Source organism: Trichomycterus rosablanca, chromosome 1 (genome assembly GCF_030014385.1).
Source record: "Trichomycterus rosablanca isolate fTriRos1 chromosome 1, fTriRos1.hap1, whole genome shotgun sequence".
Classification (NCBI taxonomy): domain Eukaryota; kingdom Metazoa; phylum Chordata; class Actinopteri; order Siluriformes; family Trichomycteridae; genus Trichomycterus; species Trichomycterus rosablanca.
This window is the reverse complement of record NC_085988.1, coordinates 82,288,504-82,308,233: the sequence shown is the minus strand read 5'-3', so window position 1 is coordinate 82,308,233 and position 19,730 is coordinate 82,288,504. Positions and strand designations below refer to the sequence as shown.

Below are 19,730 nucleotides of genomic sequence, written 5' to 3'. Positions count from 1 at the left end.
GGGACACATGAACTCCAATATGTACTGTGAAATACTGAAGCAGAGCATGATCCCCTCCCTCCGGAAACTGGGTCGCAGGGCAGTGTTCCAGCATGATAATGACCCCAAACACACCTCTAAGACGACCACTGCTTTATTGAAGAGGCTGAGGGTAAAGGTGATGGACTGGCCAAGCATGTCTCCAGACCTAAACCCAATAGAAAATCTTTGGGGCATCCTCAAGCGGAAGGTGGAGGAGCGCAAAGTCTCGAATATCCGCCAGCTCCGTGATGTCGTCATGGAGGAGTGGAAAAGCATTCCAGTGGCAACCTGTGAAGCTCTGGTAAACTCCATGCCCAGGAGAGTTAAGGCAGTTCTGGGAAATAATGATGGCCACACAAAATATTGACACTTCAGGAACTTTCACTAAGGGGTGTACTCACTTTTGTTGCCGGTGGTTTAGACATTAATGGCTGTATATTGAGTTATTTTGAGGGAAGAATAAATTTACACTGTTATATAAGCTGCACACAGACTACTTTTCATTGTGTCAAAGTGTCATTTTGTCAGTGTTGTCCCATGAAAAGATATACTTAAATATCTGCAGAAATGTGAGGGGTGTACTCACTTTTGTGATACACTGTATATATATACACACAGGTGCTGGTCATAAAATTAGAATATCATGAAAAAGTTGATTTATTTCAGTAATTCCATTCAAAAAGTGAAACTTGTATATTATATTCATTCATTACACACAGACTGATATATTTCAAATGTTTATTTATTTTAATGTTGATGATTTTCTTCACAATACCCCATAGATTTTCTATGGGGGTTAAGGTCAGGTGAGTTTGCTGGCCAATTAAGAACAGGGATACCATGGTCCTTAAACCAGGTACTGGTAGCTTTGGCACTGTGTGCAGGTGCCAAGTCCTGTTGGAAAATAAAATCTGCATTTCCATAAAGTTGGTCAGCAGCAGGAAGCATGAAGTGCTCTAAAACTTCCTGGTATACGGCTGCGTTGACCTTGGACCTCAGAAAACACAGTGGACCAACACCAGCAGATGACATGGCACTCCAAACCATCACTGACTGTGGAAACTTTACACTGGACCTCAAGCAACATTGATTCTGTGCCTCTCCTCTCTTCCTCCAGACTCTGGGACCTTGATTTCCAAAGGTAATGCAAAATTTACTTTCATCAGAGAACATAACTTTGGACCACTCAGCAGTCCTTTTTGTCTTTAGCCCAGGCGAGACGCTTCTGACGCTGTCTCTTGTTCAAGAGTGGCTTGACACAAGGAATGCGACAGCTGAAACCCATGTCTTGCATAAGTCTGTGCGTGGTGGTTCTTGAAGCACTGACTCCAGCTGCAGTCCACTCTTTGTGAATCTCCCCCACATTTTTGAATGGGTTTTGTTTCACAATCCTCTCCAGGGTGCGGTTATCCCTATTGCTTGTACACTTTTTTCTACCACATCTTTTCCTTCCCTTCGCCTCTCTATTAATGTGCTTGGACACAGAGCTCTGTGAACAGCCAGCCTCTTTAGCAATGACCTTTTGTGTCTTGCCCTCCTTGTGCATGGTGTCAATGGTCGTCTTTTGGACAACTGTCAAGTCAGCAGTCTTCCCCATGATTGTGTAGCCTACAGAACTAGACTGAGAGACCATTTAAAGGCCTTTGCAGGTGTTTTGAGTTAATTAGCTGATTAGAGTGTGGCACCAGGTGTCTTCAATATTGTACCTTGTCACAATATTCTAATTTTCTGAGATACTGAATTTGGGGTTTTCATTAGTTGTCAGTTATAATCATCAACATTAAAAGAAATAAACATTTGAAATATATCAGTCTGTGTGTAATGAATGAATATAATATACAAGTTTCACTTTTTGAATGGAATTACTGAAATAAATCAACTTTTTCATGATATTCTAATTTCATGACCAGCACCTGTATATACAGTGTATCACAAAAGTGAGTACACCCCTCACATTTCTGCAAATATTTTATTATATCTTTTCATGGGACAACACTGACAAAATGACACTTTGACACAATGAAAAGTAGTCTGTGTGCAGCTTATATAACAGTGTAAATTTATTCTTCCCTCAAAATAACTCAATATACAGCCATTAATGTCTAAACCACCGGCAACAAAAGTGAGTACACCCCTAAGAGACTACACCCCTATATGTCCAAATTGAGCACTGCTTGTCATTTTCCCTCCAAAATGTCATGTGATTTGTTAGTGTTGCTAGGTCTCAGGTGTGCATAGGGAGCAGGTGTGTTCAATTTAGTAGTACAGCTCTCACACTCTCTCATACTGGTCACTGAAAGTTCCAACATGGCACCTCATGGCAAAGAACTCTCTGAGGATCTTAAAAGACGAATTGTTGCGCTACATGAACATGGCCAAGGCTACAAGAAGATTGCCAACACCCTGAAACTGAGCTGCAGCACAGTGGCCAAGATCATCCAGCGTTTTAAAAGAGCAGGGTCCACTCAGAACAGACCTCGCGTTGGTCGTCCAAAGAAGCTGAGTGCACGTGCTCAGCGTCCCATCCAACTGCTGTCTTTGAAAGATAGGCGCAGGAGTGCTGTCAGCATTGCTGCAGAGATTGAAAAGGTGCGGGGTCAGCCTGTCAGTGCTCAGACCATACGCCGCACACTACATCAAATTGGTCTGCATGGCTGTCACCCCAGAAGGAAGCCTCTTCTGAAGTCTCTACACAAGAAAGCCCGCAAACAGTTTGCTGAAGACATGTCAACAAAGGACATGGATTACTGGAACCATGTCCTATGGTCTGATGAGACCAAGATTAATTTGTTTGGTTCAGATGGTCTCAAGCATGTGTGGCGGCAATCCGGTGAGGAGTACAAAGATAAGTGTGTCATGCCATGGTCTGGGGCTGCATGAGTGCAGCAGGTGTTGGGGAGTTACATTTCATTGAGGGACACATGAACTCCAATATGTACTGTGAAATACTGAAGCAGAGCATGATCCCCTCCCTCCGGAATCTGGGTCGCAGGGCAGTGTTCCAGCATGATAATGACCCCAAACACACCTCTAAGACGACCACTGCTTTATTGAAGAGGCTGAGGGTAAAGGTGATGGACTGGCCAAGCATGTCTCCAGACCTAAACCCAATAGAACATCTTTGGGGCATCCTCAAGCGGAAGGTGGAGGAGCGCAAAGTCTCGAATATCCGCCAGCTCCGTGATGTCGTCATGGAGGAGTGGAAAAGCATTCCAGTGGCAACCCGTGAAGCTCTGGTAAACTCCATGCCCAGGAGAGTTAAGGCAGTTCTGGGAAATAATGGTGGCCACACAAAATATTGACACTTCAGGAACTTTCACTAAGGGGTGTACTCACTTTTGTTGCCGGTGGTTTAGACATTAATGGCTGTATATTGAGTTATTTTGAGGGAAGAATAAATTTACACTGTTATATAAGCTGCACACAGACTACTTTTCATTGTGTCAAAGTGTCATTTTGTCAGTGTTGTCCCATGAAAAGATATACTTAAATATCTGCAGAAATGTGAGGGGTGTACTCACTTTTGTGATACACTGTATATATAATATTATTTTTAATAAATTCATTCATTAATTTTTTAATTGTCTGTTTTACCACCACTTTATCCTGGTCAGGGTCACAATGGATCTGATTCACTGGGCGAAATGTAGGAAACACACACAGTTGGCCTGACAGGTCGCCAGTCCATCATAGGACACACACACACACACACACACACACACACACACACACACTAACACTTCAGACAATTTTAGTAGCATCAATTGGCCTGGCTGCATGTCTTTGGACCTGGGAATAGAAACCAAAGCCACGTACCCACTACACCACTGTACCAGCTGTATTTATATTATTTTACTATTAAATACTTGTTTGCAGTTGTTGTAAGTGACATCAAAGATGGTATATATATTTTGTAAGGGGCTAAAAATAACAAACATTTGACATTTTTACAGTTCAATCATTTTGTTCAAAGGAAGTGTGTGGAATGTGGACAGGTGGTGCAAGGTCTAATACATCCCTGGGAACACACATTACACATTAACCCACATTCTTACTCACACTAGGGTTAATTTAGAGTAGCATGTTTATAGTAGGTGTGAGGAAAACTGAGTACCAAGAGGAAATCCAGTAAGAATATGTGATCAGAGGCGAGGATTAAACCTAGATCCAGTCTGAAAAAAAACATTCATTAATATATTTCCAGTTACCGCTCTGTTCACTGAAGATACACACCGATCAGGCATAAAATTATGACTGCCTTCCTAATATCGTGTTGGTCCCCCTTTTGCTGCCAAAACAGCCCTGACCCGTCGAGACATGAACTCCACCTGGGCACCAAGATGTGAGCAGCAGATCCTTTAACTCCTGTAAGTTGTAAGGTGGGGCCTCCATGGATCGGACTTGTCTCGACCATTGAAGAACAGGGTGAAAGCAGGCTAAACAGTATGTAGAGAAGCAGATGGACTACAGTCAGTAATTGTAGAACTACAAAGTGCTTCTATATGGTAAGTGGAGCTGATAAAATGGACAGTACGTGTAGAAACAAGGAGGTGGTTTTAATGTTATGGCTGATTGTTGTATATACAGTATATCTGGTCGGTAAAAAGAAGCGGTCAGTGACTGCACATGTATTGAAGGTGGTGTGTGATTGGTCAGAGCAGGGGTGGCCAAGAGGCAAGGAAGTTGCAATGGGGAATTAGAAATGACTAAACTGGTAAGAAAATGGGGAATTGACAGGGTAATCTCAGATTGTGTGGATGCCACACTCAACCACAGTACTTGGAACCAGGGTTCTAACCTTGCTGTCAGTCATTGTGAAGAGTTTCCGCTTGTGACCGTGGGGGCTTCTTTTAGGGTACCCAAGTTTCCTTGCACCTTTCAAATGAGCTTAACTGGATTAAATTGGCACCATGTGCAGGGTGTATTCCTTTTTTTATCTGTATAAAGGCTCCTGATGGGTATTATTGAGAGTAACGTTATCTGACCTGTCTGTCTCCACCCAGGCACTGATATCAACAATGCCATCCAAACGGGCTCATCATTACTCAGAGACTACCTGTCAACCAATAAGGAGTCCAGTCACAATAGCGTGTCCCTCATCATCTTCGTAACTGACGGACGGCCTACGGTGGGCGTGCTTCAGACTCCGAACATCCTGGGAAACACCAAGGCAGCGGTGCAGGAGAAGTTCTGCATCTTTACCATAGGGATGGGCAACGATGTCGACTACAGGCTTTTGGATCGCATGGCCCTGGAGAACTGTGGTACCATGAGGAGGATTCCAGAAGATGCTGATGCTAGCAGTATGCTAAAAGGGTGAGAAGAGTGTGTTAAAATAAACCTATTAGCTAGAACCTATAGAAACAGGGTCGCTGAAGGGACCAGCCTCAAAGCTCCCACCTCAACCACAATGAAGATCTTTTGCAAGCCAGTTCTTATCCAACATCAGCACTTGACCTCACAAATGCTTTATTCACTGACACTCCTGGAAAGCTTTTCACAGTCCTTCTGTGTTGTCATTTTGACCGGCAGAGGGGGCACGGAGGTGCAGATGATTCTTCTATATGTCAGTTTCTCCCTTTCACATTGGTCAGCTCTGTTGTTGGGCACTTGTATATTTCTGAAGCTGTGATACTGGGCCACTCGGTCCGGTCAATTCTTCCACTGGCATGTGATGCCAGTATTCTGTATCTTTGTGGGAACTTACCCCAGTGTTGCAGCATCTTGTCGGAGATCTTGGATTTTGTGACATCCAGTTCTCAGTTCTGCACTATCCCTGTTCTATCCACTTTCTCCGTTGTGGGCTGTGTATTGTTGCTGTTATTTTGGCCACCTTATTTAATTGCCTTTATCTTCTTTTTGGTAAGTGGCTTTTAGCCACAGTAATGTTCTACCTTGGTTAACACATGTAACACCTGGAAGTATGGTATGGTGGTGGGAGCATCATGATACAAAGCTGCTTTTTTGTTAGCAGTATTGGGGAAAACATGAATGGAGTAAATGAACTAAGGTGCATTTAAGGTAATTTTAGCTCACTGACTGTGGTGAACAACCTCGAACATATAGCAAAAATAAAGAAGAAAGAAGGTCTAGCCAATCACCTGACTTAAAACCAGTTGAAAATCCATTAGAGGGACCTTCATAATCTTGGAAAATTTCTTCTTCTGTCCATTAGCATGTATTTTTTAAAGTTTTTTATGCATTTTCTCAGTTTTTATCCCGATTTAGCGTAGCCAAATAGTCTTACACTGCTGTCTATCCCGATTGCGTTCGAGGAGGGTACTCACCTGCTCCACGCCCCCGTGTGCACAGTCCTTCGAACCCTTCTTTTTCACCGTGCTGCAGTGGATTCGCACATGAGGCTCCTTTATTTCTGCACAGGTGCATCAGGTTGCTAACCAGGGTTCTTGATCAGCGTTTGAAGACCCCACCCACTTAGACCCACTTTCCCACCCTGCAGACTCAGCACTGCCAATTGTGCCAGCTAGAGTGTCCAGGAGTGTTCAGAATCTCAGCGCTGGTGTGCTAGCAGATTATCCTGCTGTGTCACCTGGGCGCCTACATTAGCATGTTGCGTTATCACCCGCCACACCACCCCCCACTTTATAAAAAAGGGTAAATGAAAGGAATAAATGTGCTCTTAGTAATTTAAAGATTAGATATGAATTGGTGCGGCTCACTTGCTGTTTACCTTTCAGCCTGACTTTACTGCTGCATATCTCAAAGGTCAGAGGTCAAGTACCAAAAGATTCACAGGATTGGTCCAAATCAAACTTCAAATATTTTGTAACAAAGGTTTACATTCAGGATCAAAGGGTTCAAACCTAAGCACACTATATGGACAGAAGTATTGGGACAACCTTTCTAAGTATTGAATTGTGTTTCAGCCTCACCTATTGCTATTTATTTTCCACTGTTTTGTAGCTTCTACGCTGAAATCGGAACACCTCTGCTGTCAGACATCCAGGTCGCGTATCCAGACGACGCAGTGGAATACGTCACACAGAGCTTCTTTCCCAACTACTTCAATGGCTCTGAAATCGTCGTGGCCGGAAAGCTGACCAATCGAAGCTCTGATTCCCTCCACGTCCAAGTAAAGGCCAGCAACAACGAACGCAACCTGGTAATGGAGAAGGACGTTTCGCTTAAAGAACAGGAGAGTGAGACCAAGCGACGGTTAGAGGAAGCTGAAGCTGGTCCTGATGCTGATGGATACGTCGAGCGTCTCTGGGGTTTTCTGAGCGTGAAGGACGGTCTGAATGGACTAATTCGCAGCCACACCAGTGCAGAGCCACAGAACTTTCGCTTTCCTACAATTTCCTCACCCCGTTAACACAGATGGAGGTGGAGACGCCACAGATACTCGCAGACGGAACGGTCGCACAGGCAGAGCGCACAGAAGCGACGTCCACGGACGTAGCCCAGACCGATTTATCCAATCAGCTGTCAGAGGAAGAAACCGTTGAGAATTCACCTCAGAGCCTGCATAGGAAGAAGAAACAACCAAAAACAGCTCCGCAATGTAAGAAATGCTGGATTTTATTTGCTCATGTTTGCTGTTGAATTGCTTTATCGTTATTATTCAATTATTCTGATTTTCCCAGAAACATTAAGTACAATACAGGAATTCACCCAGGAAAGGGAGCCAATCCACTGAGGGGCTTTAGCTAACCCCCTCACCTTCCTCCCTCCCCTAGACATAACCAATAATATCTGTGTAGGTGCCTGGATGGCTGATAGCACCTGCTGAGATTTAAACCCAGATCTCAGCAGTGCTGGACTAGCATAATAGACTGCTGCGCCGTCCAAGCACCCTACTATTATTATTATTATTTTTATTACTATTATTATTATTGTTATTTTATTATTATTATTATTACTATTATTATTATTATTACTATTATTATTATTATTATTATTATTACTATTGTTGTTATTGTTATTATTATTAATACTATTATTATTATTACACCTTATCTTATTATCATTATTATTGTTAATATTATTATTAGTATTAATACACCTTCTTATCTTATTATTATTATTAGTATTATTGTTAATATTATTATTATTATCATTATTATTATTATCATTATCATCATTATTATCATCATTATTATTATTATTAGCAATATTATTATGATTATCGTTATTATTATTATCATTATTATTATTAACATTATTATTGTTATTATTGTTATTATTACACCTTTTTATCTTATTATTATTATTATTATTACTGTTATTATTACACCTTCTTATCTTATTTTATTATTATTATTGTTATTTATATTATTATTATTATTATTATTAATACACCTTCTTATCTTATTATTATTATTATTATTATTATTACACCCTATCTTATCTCGACTCCCTCCTGTTTTACCCTTATTTATTTTAAATAAATAAACAAAGCATGAACATTTTAAGGTTGAAATGCGGAGGAGGATACAAGAATTTGCCATAGTAAGAAAATGGAATTATTGGTATATACAGTAGGGTATTCAGGCCCTTCCTGTTCCAGGATGACTATGCCACTGTGCACAAAGCAAGTTTAAAGAAACTCCCATGACCTGCTCAGACCCCTGAACTGGAACATCAACTGAGGCTTTCTTGACCAACATTAGTGTTCAGCCATACAAATGCTGTCACTTTTTGTGTCATTTTTTGACTTAATGGGCACAAATTCTCACAGATATACTTCAAAATCTAGTGAGAAGCCTTCTCAGAAGAGTGGCTGTCGCTATAGCTAAAAAGATCATATAGTGGTTTTTAAAACAGGGTGTCCAACAAGCTCCCGATCAGGTGTCCAAATACTTGTGGTCAAATACAGGGTTAATCAAAAAGTTTCCAAACTTTTTAAAACTCTATTTATTAAGAAAAACAAATTACTTTTCTACATCTCCAAGTAAAGGGAGTCAATCCACTGTGGGGCTTAACCCCCTCACCCCCTTTTGCTAATGTCTGTGTAATTATTATTATTATTATTATTATTATTATTATTATTATCTACACCTAATTCTTTAATTTCCCCCATGGGGTCAATAAAGGGATATTAAAGGAATCTTACCTCATTATTATTATTATTATTGTTGTTGAATCTAATTATTATTATTGAATCTAAGTATTTGTGGTAAGCTTAAGTGACATGTCACCTTTGTGTTTTGTTTGCAGATGGACTTAAAGCGCCTGCCAAAAAGTCTGTGACCCTCTCCAAAACATCTGGTAATTCCCATTCTGTGTACATAAGTACTGAGGAGACGCAGAGCAGCCGTGCAGTAGAATTAGTGTCTGTGTAAGAGGCTTGTAATTTCGCCGGGGTCAGTAGTGTGATCTTTTCAGAGGGAACTTAAACACCACTGAGGGAACTACAGGCTCTAATTGAGATTGAGACTCCATACTGGGGGGGTGGGGGGTTGTGCTGGAGGTTCTGGGGCTGAGTATGTTAATGTGTTGGGTTTGCTCTTGAGAAAAACAGTGTCTGAATGTATACACTGATCAGCCATAACATTAAAACCACCTCCTTGTTTCTACATACACTGTCCATTTTATCAGCTCCACTTACCAAGTGGAAGCACTTTGATGTCCTACAATTACTGACTGTAGTCCATCTGTTTCTCTGCATGCTTTGTTAGCCCCCTTTCATGCTGTTCTTCAATGGTCAGGACCCCCACAGGACCACAACAGAGCAGGTATTATTTAGGTGGTGGATCATTCTCAGCACTGCAGTGACACTGACATGGTGGTGGTGTGTTAGTGTGTGTCGTGCTGGTATGAGTGGATCAGACACAGCAGCGCTGCTGGAGTTTTTGAACACCTCACTGTCACTGCTGGACTGAGAATAGTCCACCAACCAAAAATATCCAGCCAACAGCGCCCCGTGGGCCTGTGACCACTGATGAAGGTCTAGAAGATGACCAACTCAAAGAAGAAGAAGAAGATATACTTTATTTGTCATATATACATATACAGTTGTACAGTACAATGAAATTCTTTCTTCGCATATCCCAGCTTGTTTGGAAGCTGGAGTCAGAGCACAGGGTCAGCCATCGTACGGCGCCCCTGGAGCAGACAGGGTTAAGGGCCTCGCTCAAGGACCCAAAAGTGGCTGCATAGCAGAGCCTGGATTTGAATTGCCAATCTTCCGGTTGATAGCCCAAAGCTCAACCCACTAGGCTAGCAATATATGAGCGATCGTCTCTGACTTTACATCTACAAGGTGGACCAACTAGGTAGGAGTGTCTAATAGAGTGGACAGTGTGTGGACACGGTATTTAAAAACTCCAGCAGCGCTGCTGTGTCTGATCCACTCATACCAGCACAACACACACTAACACACCACCACCATGTCAGTGTCACTGCAGTGCAGAGAATGATCCACCACCTAAATAATACCTGCTCTGTGGTGGTCCTGGAAGAGTTCTGACCATTGAAGAACAGGGTGAAAAGGTTATAAAGGTATGTAGAGAAACAGATGGACTACAGTCAGTAATTGTAGAACTACAAAGTGCTTCTATATGGTAAGTGGAGCTGATAAAATGGACAGTGAGTGTAGAAACAAGGAGGTGGTTTTAATGTTATGGCTGATTGGTGATGTACAGTATATATACTGTATGTTTCCATGGCTGGAAAGTATATTCATACCAGTTGTAATTATTAAGTTAATGTGTTTCAGTCACATCAAAATAATTAATTAATTAATATGCTGACCTGTGCAGACCCCTGACCTCAGATTTGGGATGAATTAAAAGCCAGACCTTATCATCCAACATGCCTGACCATCCTGACCTTGTGAATGCTCTTTAGACTGACAAATCCCCACAGACACAATCCAGATTCTTGGGAAAAGCCTTCACAATAGAGAGGACAGGCGTATCAAGTTAATATGCCCATGGTTTTGTAACAAAATGTTTAACCAGCTCATGGTCAGCTGTCCACTTAGACTATATGGTCAAAAGTATTTGGCTTTGAGTATGTACTGTATGTGGGAATTTGTGCCCATTTAGTCAATGTATGGTTGGGCACTGAGGCTGTTAGGAAAGTCTCAGTTGATGTTCCAGTTTATTCCAGAGCTGTTCAGTAGGGCTCAGAGGCCAGGGCTCTGTGCAGAACACTGAAATTTCTGCTTTGTGCACAGGGGCACAGTCATGCTGGACCAGAAAAGGGTCTTCCCTAAACTGTTGCTGTAAAGTTAAAAGCATAGAATTACACCTGTCAGCAACTGTTGTGGCTTAAAGACATAAATGTAAAAAATTAAACTGCTTGTCACAGTACTTTTGTGCATTGAGTGTATTTAACTATGTGTTTTGTTTTTGGCCACTGTAGCGGATGGAGATCCTCACTTCGTGGTCGACTTCCCTCTCAGCAAACTGACCGTGTGTTTCAACATTAACGGAGAGCCAGGACACGTCCTCCGCCTGGTGACTGACAACAAACACTCTGGTAAAACCACATGGATCTTACACATGACAGAAATGTTTTATTTTCATAATAATAATGTAGAATACAGTAACGTCACTGCAGTTACATCCCATAATAGACTCAACTGTCTGTTCATTAATTACAGTGACTTACAATTGGGACTGAATTTCTTGGTGGAACGCAAACCAACCTTTAACACTAGTCCAGCACCATAAACACTAAGCTCCCATAGACTGCACATTATTACATTTTTATTCAGTGTTGGTGTTGTTGGTCCACACAAACACATGGGAACCTTATCATGCACGGTTGATGATAGGTTAACAGACTCTTGGTCTCTGTTTACATCATCACTGCCTTCCCATATTCGGGCATTTTATCATGGTACACCTTCTGTATAGTTTTTTAAGCAGTGGTGGCTTAATATTGATGGTACTGGACTATTGATAAGTAAGTTAAGAGTTTAAGACTCATCGCTGCCAAGCTGTCAATGTTAGTCCCATTAGCAAGACCTTTACCCTTAATTAAGTTTTATTAATTTATTTATGGGCGGCACAGTGGCTAGCACTGTCGCCTCACAGCAAGAAGGTCCTGGGTTCGATCCCCAGGCGAGGTGGTCCGGGTCCTTTCTGTGTGGAGTTTGCATGTTCTCCCCGTGTCTGCGTGGGTTTCCTCCGGGAGCTCCGGTGTCCTCCCACAGTCCAAAAACATGCAGTCAGGTTAATTGGAGACACTGAATTGTCACCCTATAGGTGAATGGGTGTGTGTGTGTCTGCCCTGTAGTGGCCTGGCGCCACATCCAGGGTGTTACTGTGTGCCTTGCGCCCATTGAAAAAGCTGGGATAGGCTCCAGCAAACCCACGACCCTGATTGGATAAGCGGTTAAGAAAGTGAGTGAGTGTACCACACTTTGAAAAAAATTGTCTGCCCAATGTGTAAATTTATAATTGCAATAATTGCACTTTGTAGGTAAATAATTTATATATACAGTGTATCACAAAAGTGAGTACACCTCTCACATTTCTGCAAATATTTCATTATATCTTTTCATGGGACAACACTATAGACATGAAACTTGGATATAACTTAGAGTAGTCAGTGTACAGCTTGTATAGCAGTGTAGATTTACTGTCTTCTGAAAATAACTTAACACACAGCCATTAATGTCTAAATAGCTGGCAACATAAGTGAGTACACCCCACAGTGAACATGTCCAAATTGTGCCCAAATGTGTCGTTGTCCCTCCCTGGTGTCATGTGTCAAGGTCCCAGGTGTAAATGGGGAGCAGGGCTGTTAAATTTGGTGTTTTGGGTACAATTCTCTCATACTGGCCACTGGATATTCAACATGGCACCTCATGGCAAAGAACTCTCTGAGGATGTGAGAAATAGAATTGTTGCTCTCCACAAAGATGGCCTGGGCTATAAGAAGATTGCTAACACCCTGAAACTGAGCTACAGCATGGTGGCCAAGGTCATACAGCGGTTTTCCAGGACAGGTTCCACTCGGAACAGGCTTCGCCAGGGTCGACCAAAGAAGTTGAGTCCACGTGTTCGGCGTCATATCCAGAGGTTGGCTTTAAAAAATAGACACATGAGTGCTGCCAGCATTGCTGCAGAGGTTGAAGACGTGGGAGGTCAGCCTGTCAGTGCTCAGACCATACGCCGCACACTGCATCAACTCGGTCTGCATGGTCGTCATCCCAGAAGGAAGCTGACGCACAAGAAAGCCAGCAAACAGTTTGCTGAAGACAAGCAGTCCAAGAACATGGATTACTGGAATGCCCTGTGGTCTGACGAGACCAAGATAAACTTGTTTGGTTCAGATGGTGTCCAGCATGTGTGGTGGCGCCCTGGTGAGAAGTACCAAGACAACTGTATCTTGCCTACAGTCAAGCATGGTGGTGGTAGCATCATGGTCTTGGGCTGCATGAGTGTTGCTGGCACTGGGGAACTGCAGTTCATTGAGGGAAACATGAATTCCAACATGTACTGTGACATTCTGAAACAGAGCATGATCCCCTCCCTTCGAAAACTGGGCCTCATGGCAGTTTTCCAACAGGATAACGACCCCAAACACAACCTCCAAGATGACAACTGCCTTGCTGAGGAAGCTGAAGGTAAAGGTGATGGACTAAACCCAATTGAGCACCTGTGGCGCATCCTCAAGTGGAAGGTGGAGGAGTTCAAGGTGTCTAACATCCACCAGCTCCGTGATGTCATCATGGAGGAGTGGAAGAGGATTCCAGTAGCAACCTGTGCAGCTCTGGTGAATTCCATGCCCGGGAGGGTTAAGGCAGTGATAATAATGGTGGTCACACAAAATATTGACACTTTGGGCACAATTTGGACATGTTCACTGTGGGGTGTACTCACTTATGTTGCCAGCCATTTAGACATTAATGGCTGTGTGTTGAGTTATTTTCAGAAGACAGTTAATCTACACTGCTATACAAGTTGTACACTGACTACTCTAAGTTATATCCAAGTTTCATGTCTACAGTGTCGTCCCATGAAAAGATATAATCAAATATTTGCAGAAATGTGAGAGGTGTACTCACTTTTGTGATACACTGTACACATGGCTGTGAGTCATAAAAAATCAGCCCATGTTTATGCAGGTATAATACGAGGGATCTTCAAAAAGTTTCCACATTTTTATATTTTGGTTATAAGCGGTGAGGGTGGAAGGAGTAGTGATCGCTCATGTCTGAGAGACTGAGAAAGAGCTTATAGTCCGGATTTAGCACCATCTGATTTCCACCCTTTTGGACGTTTAAAAAAGCTTTAAGGGGAAGAAGGTTTTCATGTGATGATAATGTGAAAGCAGCGCTGCATCAGTGGCTACGAGCTCAACCAAAAACAGTTTTTGCTGATGGCATTAAAAAAATGGTACAACGCTGCTAGGAAAAATGCATCAGAAGGTGACGATGTAGAAAAGTGATTACATTTGTTTGTACAATTCTAAATAAATAGAGTTAAAACAATTTTCAGGAGGATCAGAGTCCATATTTGGTGATTATCCTGCTTGATAATGGATGATTATGGGATCTGTAATTAGTATGTAATTATGTAATAAAATATGTAATATGTAATAAAAGTAAAAGTACAAGGCTTTTATTTGTCATATATACACCTACACATAAAGTACAACAAAATGCCTTTTTCATATTTCCCAGCTTGGTCGTCCGGTATATGACCCCTGGAGCTGAGTGAGTTAAGGGCTTTGCTTAAGGGCCCAACAGTGGCTGCATGGCAGAGCCATAAAACTGCAAATGTATTTCAAATCAACAAAATAAAGTGCAAAATGTCAAAGGGTCTGAATACTTTTCTGAATTAACACAACTTGGTATGGTATTGGTATAGATCTTTGTGTATTTCAGGTAAATCTGGACTTTTTGTGTGTGTTTTTGAAGGTGTGACAGTAAACGGGAAGCTGATCGGTGCTCCAGCTCCTGCCGGCAGTCACAAACAGCAGCGTACATACTTCAGCTCCATCATCATCATTGCTGATAAGCCACGGCGCTCGTACATTGAAGTGACCTCGCGTAAGGTCATCATAGACGGTCTCGACCGCCTCATCCTGCCCTGCAGCTCCACTTTCGCCATGGAAACTGAAAGTCTCGGTGTGGCTATTGTTGCCAACTCCAACGTCACGGTAACCATTCAGGGAAGCATCCGATTCGTCATCCTGCTGCATACTTACAAAAACCCCGCCCCTTACCAACGGGACCACCTGGGCTTCTACATCGCGGAAAGCAAGGGTCTGAGCACGGACACACACGGACTGTTAGGTAAACACACACACACACACACACACACGAACACACACACAAAGGAATCTATTTATTTATTTATGTATTAGGATTTTAACGTCATGTTTTACACTTTGGTTACATTCATGACAGAAACGGTAGTTACTCCTTACAGAAGATTCATCAGTTCAAGTTTAATGACAAACATGGTGTTCTCCCTGTGTCCACGTGGGTTTACTCTGGGTGCTCTGGTGTCCTCCCACAGTCCAAAGACGTGCAAGTGAGGTGAATTGGAGATACAAAATTGTCCATGATTGTGTTTGATATTAACCTTGTGAACTGATGAATCTTGTATAATGAGTAACTACCGTTCCTGTCATGAATGTAACCAAAAGTGTAAAACATGACGTTAAAATCCTAATAAACAAACAAACAGACACAGTCATGGACAATTTCGTATCTCCAATTCACCTCACTTGCATGTCTTTGGACTGTTGGAGGAAACTGGAGCTCCAGGAGGGAAACCCACGCGGACACAGGGAGAACATGCAAACTCCTTACAGAAAGGATCCGGACAGCCCCACCTGGGGATCGAACCCAGGACTTTTTTGCTGTGAGGTGACAGTGCTACCCACTATGACACTGTGCCGCCCACAAAGAAATCTACCCAGGGGGATATTCCGCTGACGCACCAGCACCGATGTTCTGAACTCCCAGGTTCGAGGATCGGTGTTGCCACCAGTCGGCTGGGCGCCATCTGGCGGGCATAATTGGCAGTGCCTGCAGCAGATACTAATTGGCCACTGTATCTGCAGGGTGGGGACCGAACTATATGTGGGTGGGTAAGTCTTTATACACTGTGTAAGGACCCTGATTGGCAGAAGAGACGCCCGTGCAAGAAGCACTGACGAGAAGAGGAGGGCTATACACGTGTAAAGAAGGCGTGGGCAGCGGCATGCTCTCCTTGGATGCAAATCTGGAGTCTGTCGGCAGCGGAAGACAAATTGGATGCGCTAAATCGAAAGGAAAAATGAGGAGAAAAATGCATAAAAAATACTACTAATAATAAAAAAACACAGAGCCTTGACCTCAAGTCCACTGTACATCTGTACGTAGAATGAATTAGAACATTGATTGTGAGTCTTGCCTTTTCATCTAACAGATGAATACTTCAAGCATGCTAGGTAATTAAACAGATATTGCTAGCAAAAGTCATGAAAGAAGAATCCTGAAATTTAAATAAGTGCAAAGAATTAATTTTTATTATTATTAATTTTTTTGGTCACTGCGGTCAGATGATCGACACTCTGCACTTCTAAGTAAAGGCCAGTCAAACAAACATGATGCTTTTACTGAAATGTTACAGCGGTCAAATGCGATGAATGAACTGGCACAAATTTCCACAAAACCAATACAAAATCTGGTGGAAAGCCAACGCGAAAGAGTAAAAAAGTTAAATAGGATGATCAACAAGCGGATAGTCAAGTGTTCGCATGCCTTTAGTGATTTAGTGTATTCTTTACCAAATACACCTGGTACCTTGAAACTCAATGTCAATTGGTTCTGGGAGAGGCGTTGAGTTTAAAAGACGTTGAGTTTTAAGGTATTTTTCCCATAAGGACATTTGGGAAACCTGTTAATGCGTCCATGGTCCCGTGGAACTGCAGATATTTTAGGCTAATGTACAATAATGGGGTTGTTTTTGACACTTATACATTGAAAATAACACAAATATAATATAAAAACACTGAAATACGATTAAAAACAGTTAAAAATCTATATAAAAATACAATAAAACCCACACTTTAGCTTTACTTCTTTATTGTTTCCTTATGCTTCTTAATTAGTGAAGAGAGGGCGGCACAGTGGCTCAGCAAAAAGGTCCTGGTTTCGATCCCCAGGTGGGGCGGTCCGAGTCCTTTCTGTGTGGAGTTTGCATGTTCTCCCTGTGTCTGTGTGGGTTTCCTCCAGGAGCTCCGGTTTCCTCCCACAGTCCAAAAACATGCAAGTGAGGTGAATTGGAGACACTAAATTGCCCATGACTGTGTAATCTTGTGTAACCAGTAACTACTGTTCCTGTCATGAATGTAACCAAAGTGTAAAACATGACGTTAAAATCCTAATAAATAAACAAACATTAATGAGCGAATAATAAAAAATGAAGCCTGGCTTTAGTTTGATAATTGAGATTTTGGTCTATAATACACACTATTAGTATGACAGGATGGTGAGCGCCCCATGACAGAAGCACCAGGTGGAACCCCAAAAATGTACATATTTATAATAGTTTTTAGTTTGTTTTCTTTTGTTATAAATCACACACACACACACACACACACACACACACACACACTCAAAATTAAATACTGTTATTGGTGTTCCTTTAGGTCAGTTTCTGTATGAAGAGATCAAATTGACGCAGCTTACTGGAAACATCACTGGTGCAACAGGAAACAACACTCAGAATGTGCACGTTACCCAGAGTGACCCTGAACCCGGTCACATGGCTCTGAGGGTGAAGGATCGCAGCGTACCAGTGGTGAAGAAGAGCAGACGGATTTACTCCGGGACACAAATGGTTCACTGCTGGTTTGCTAAAAACAACGCTGCTAAACTCATTGATGGACAGTACCAGGACTACGTCGCGTCTCACATGTTCGATACAGAGGATACACGCCGTGGGAATAATACACGCTAATATTTACACTGATATATACACACACTCTGTCTGGATTAACGGGTACCTACAAACAAACGAGAGCTCGCCAGAACACAAATTTGATCATGATCTTGTGTACAGTTTATATTTAGTGTAGTGCTCAACTGATTGACTAGAATTACAGAGGCGCCTCGATTTACGATGGGGTTGCGTTCCAATAAAGTCATCGTAAGGTGATTGTATCTCAAACAGAGGATTTTTTTTTTTTTTTACCCCTTTTTCTCCCCTTTTTAGCGCATCCAATTGTTCAATTAGCATCGTGCTTTCTCTCTGTCTATGCCGAACCCTGCCCTGACGGAGGTGATTGAAGCTAACCCACATCCCCTCCGAAACACGAGCAGCAGCCAGATGCATCTTTGCCACCCACACATTGACGAGTTTGGCGCCACCTAGCGTTGCATGCGGAGAGACACACCCTAAGGGCACCCTCTCCCATCTCTGTGTAAGCGCCTCCAATCAGCCGGCAGAGAACGCAATCGCATTCTGACAGAGAGAGACCCACATCCGGTTCTTTGTCCCACCCCCCACATGAGCAACCGGCCAATCGTTGCTCATATAGCCACTCAGCTTCGAACCGGTAAAGCAAGGCTGGATTCGATACCACGCTCTCAGAATCCAGCCCTGGTTGCAGCGCGTTTCTTTTTACCGCTGCGCCACCTGAGCGGCTTCAAACAGAGGAGTTTTATATTTATAAATTGTATATAGTATAGCTCAGCCTACCTTAAACATACTTAAAACACTTGCATTAACCTACAGTCGAGGCATACCATGAACACAAAGATTTTTTTTATAATAAAGTGAGAAATATCTCATGTAATTTATTAAATAATGTATTAAAAGTTAGTAACAAAGCAGGAGACCTAGCGCTGTCATCTAGACATGACAGATAAGGGCGCATTCACATGAGAAGCGGCAAAACCATGAGTCTCTGCGCAAATCAGCGCTTGGTTCAGCGCTCGGCTTGAGTAAAACGTCATCAAAGTGTGAATATGAGATGAATCTGCATTTGTGTGGAATAAGCGTCAGATCCAGTGTTACAGATCCACATGTATCTGTGTTTATCTGGATTTTCCTCACTGTTTCACTTTTAAACTTGTGTAACAGCTCGAGCTTCTGAGAAATTGTGAAAATCAGAATCAGCTTCTCCGAGAGTCTAAAACACTTATCAATAAATAAAGTTTAACGTGGTTTAATGTAGTAAAAGAAGGAGACAGGAGCACTAAACTTCTCTTCATTATTACTGCTCATAAGTTCCTCCACTAATCACATTCCTCACTCGCTGTTTTAGTACAATAAGTCACGTTAAGCGTTATTCGTACGGCCTGAGTCACTTTTACGGCATCGTATCAAACAGTTCGTGTCATTGGAGGAGCTTTGAAAAGGTCAGCGGCAAACGGTCAAAGTTCAATCAGATGAACTGAGGGAAGTGCAGCAGCAAACTAAACTGTACCGCCTTACTGCATAGAAAACAACGGCACAGCCAGCACCAAGGTGGTTTTGCTACTTCTTATGTGAATGAGCCTTAACACACAGCATTGATACAAGAGGGCATGTAAAATGTAGCAATACAAGTGAATTAATTGCTAGTGAATGGCCTGAACAACACAAGACCGAATCAGGTTCTAATCCTGTCAGACCAGAACAGGAATCTGAGGCTACAGTGGGCACAGGCTCACTAGAGATAAGTAAAATGTGACCTGGTTAGATGAATTACAATTTCTGCTGCAGCATGACGATGATTCAGTCAGACATAGTCATAAACAGCATGAGAACTACTGATTACTGATTAGTGTCTGTGTGGTTTCATGTATC

The 19,730-nt window shown here is 42.3% G+C and overlaps 1 protein-coding gene across 1 annotated transcript in view; it reads left to right on the top strand.

The window, feature by feature from the left end:
- itih5 (inter-alpha-trypsin inhibitor heavy chain 5) overlaps nucleotides 1-19,730 on the top strand; it is a 39,975-nt gene extending 20,245 nt beyond the window's left edge. The window contains 7 exon segments of the mRNA XM_063010941.1: nucleotides 5,025-5,337; nucleotides 6,946-7,310; nucleotides 7,313-7,543; nucleotides 9,199-9,249; nucleotides 11,350-11,466; nucleotides 14,861-15,238; nucleotides 17,587-19,730. Coding sequence (XP_062867011.1) covers nucleotides 5,025-5,337; nucleotides 6,946-7,310; nucleotides 7,313-7,543; nucleotides 9,199-9,249; nucleotides 11,350-11,466; nucleotides 14,861-15,238; nucleotides 17,587-17,897 — 1,766 coding nt within the window. The 3' untranslated portion in view covers nucleotides 17,898-19,730.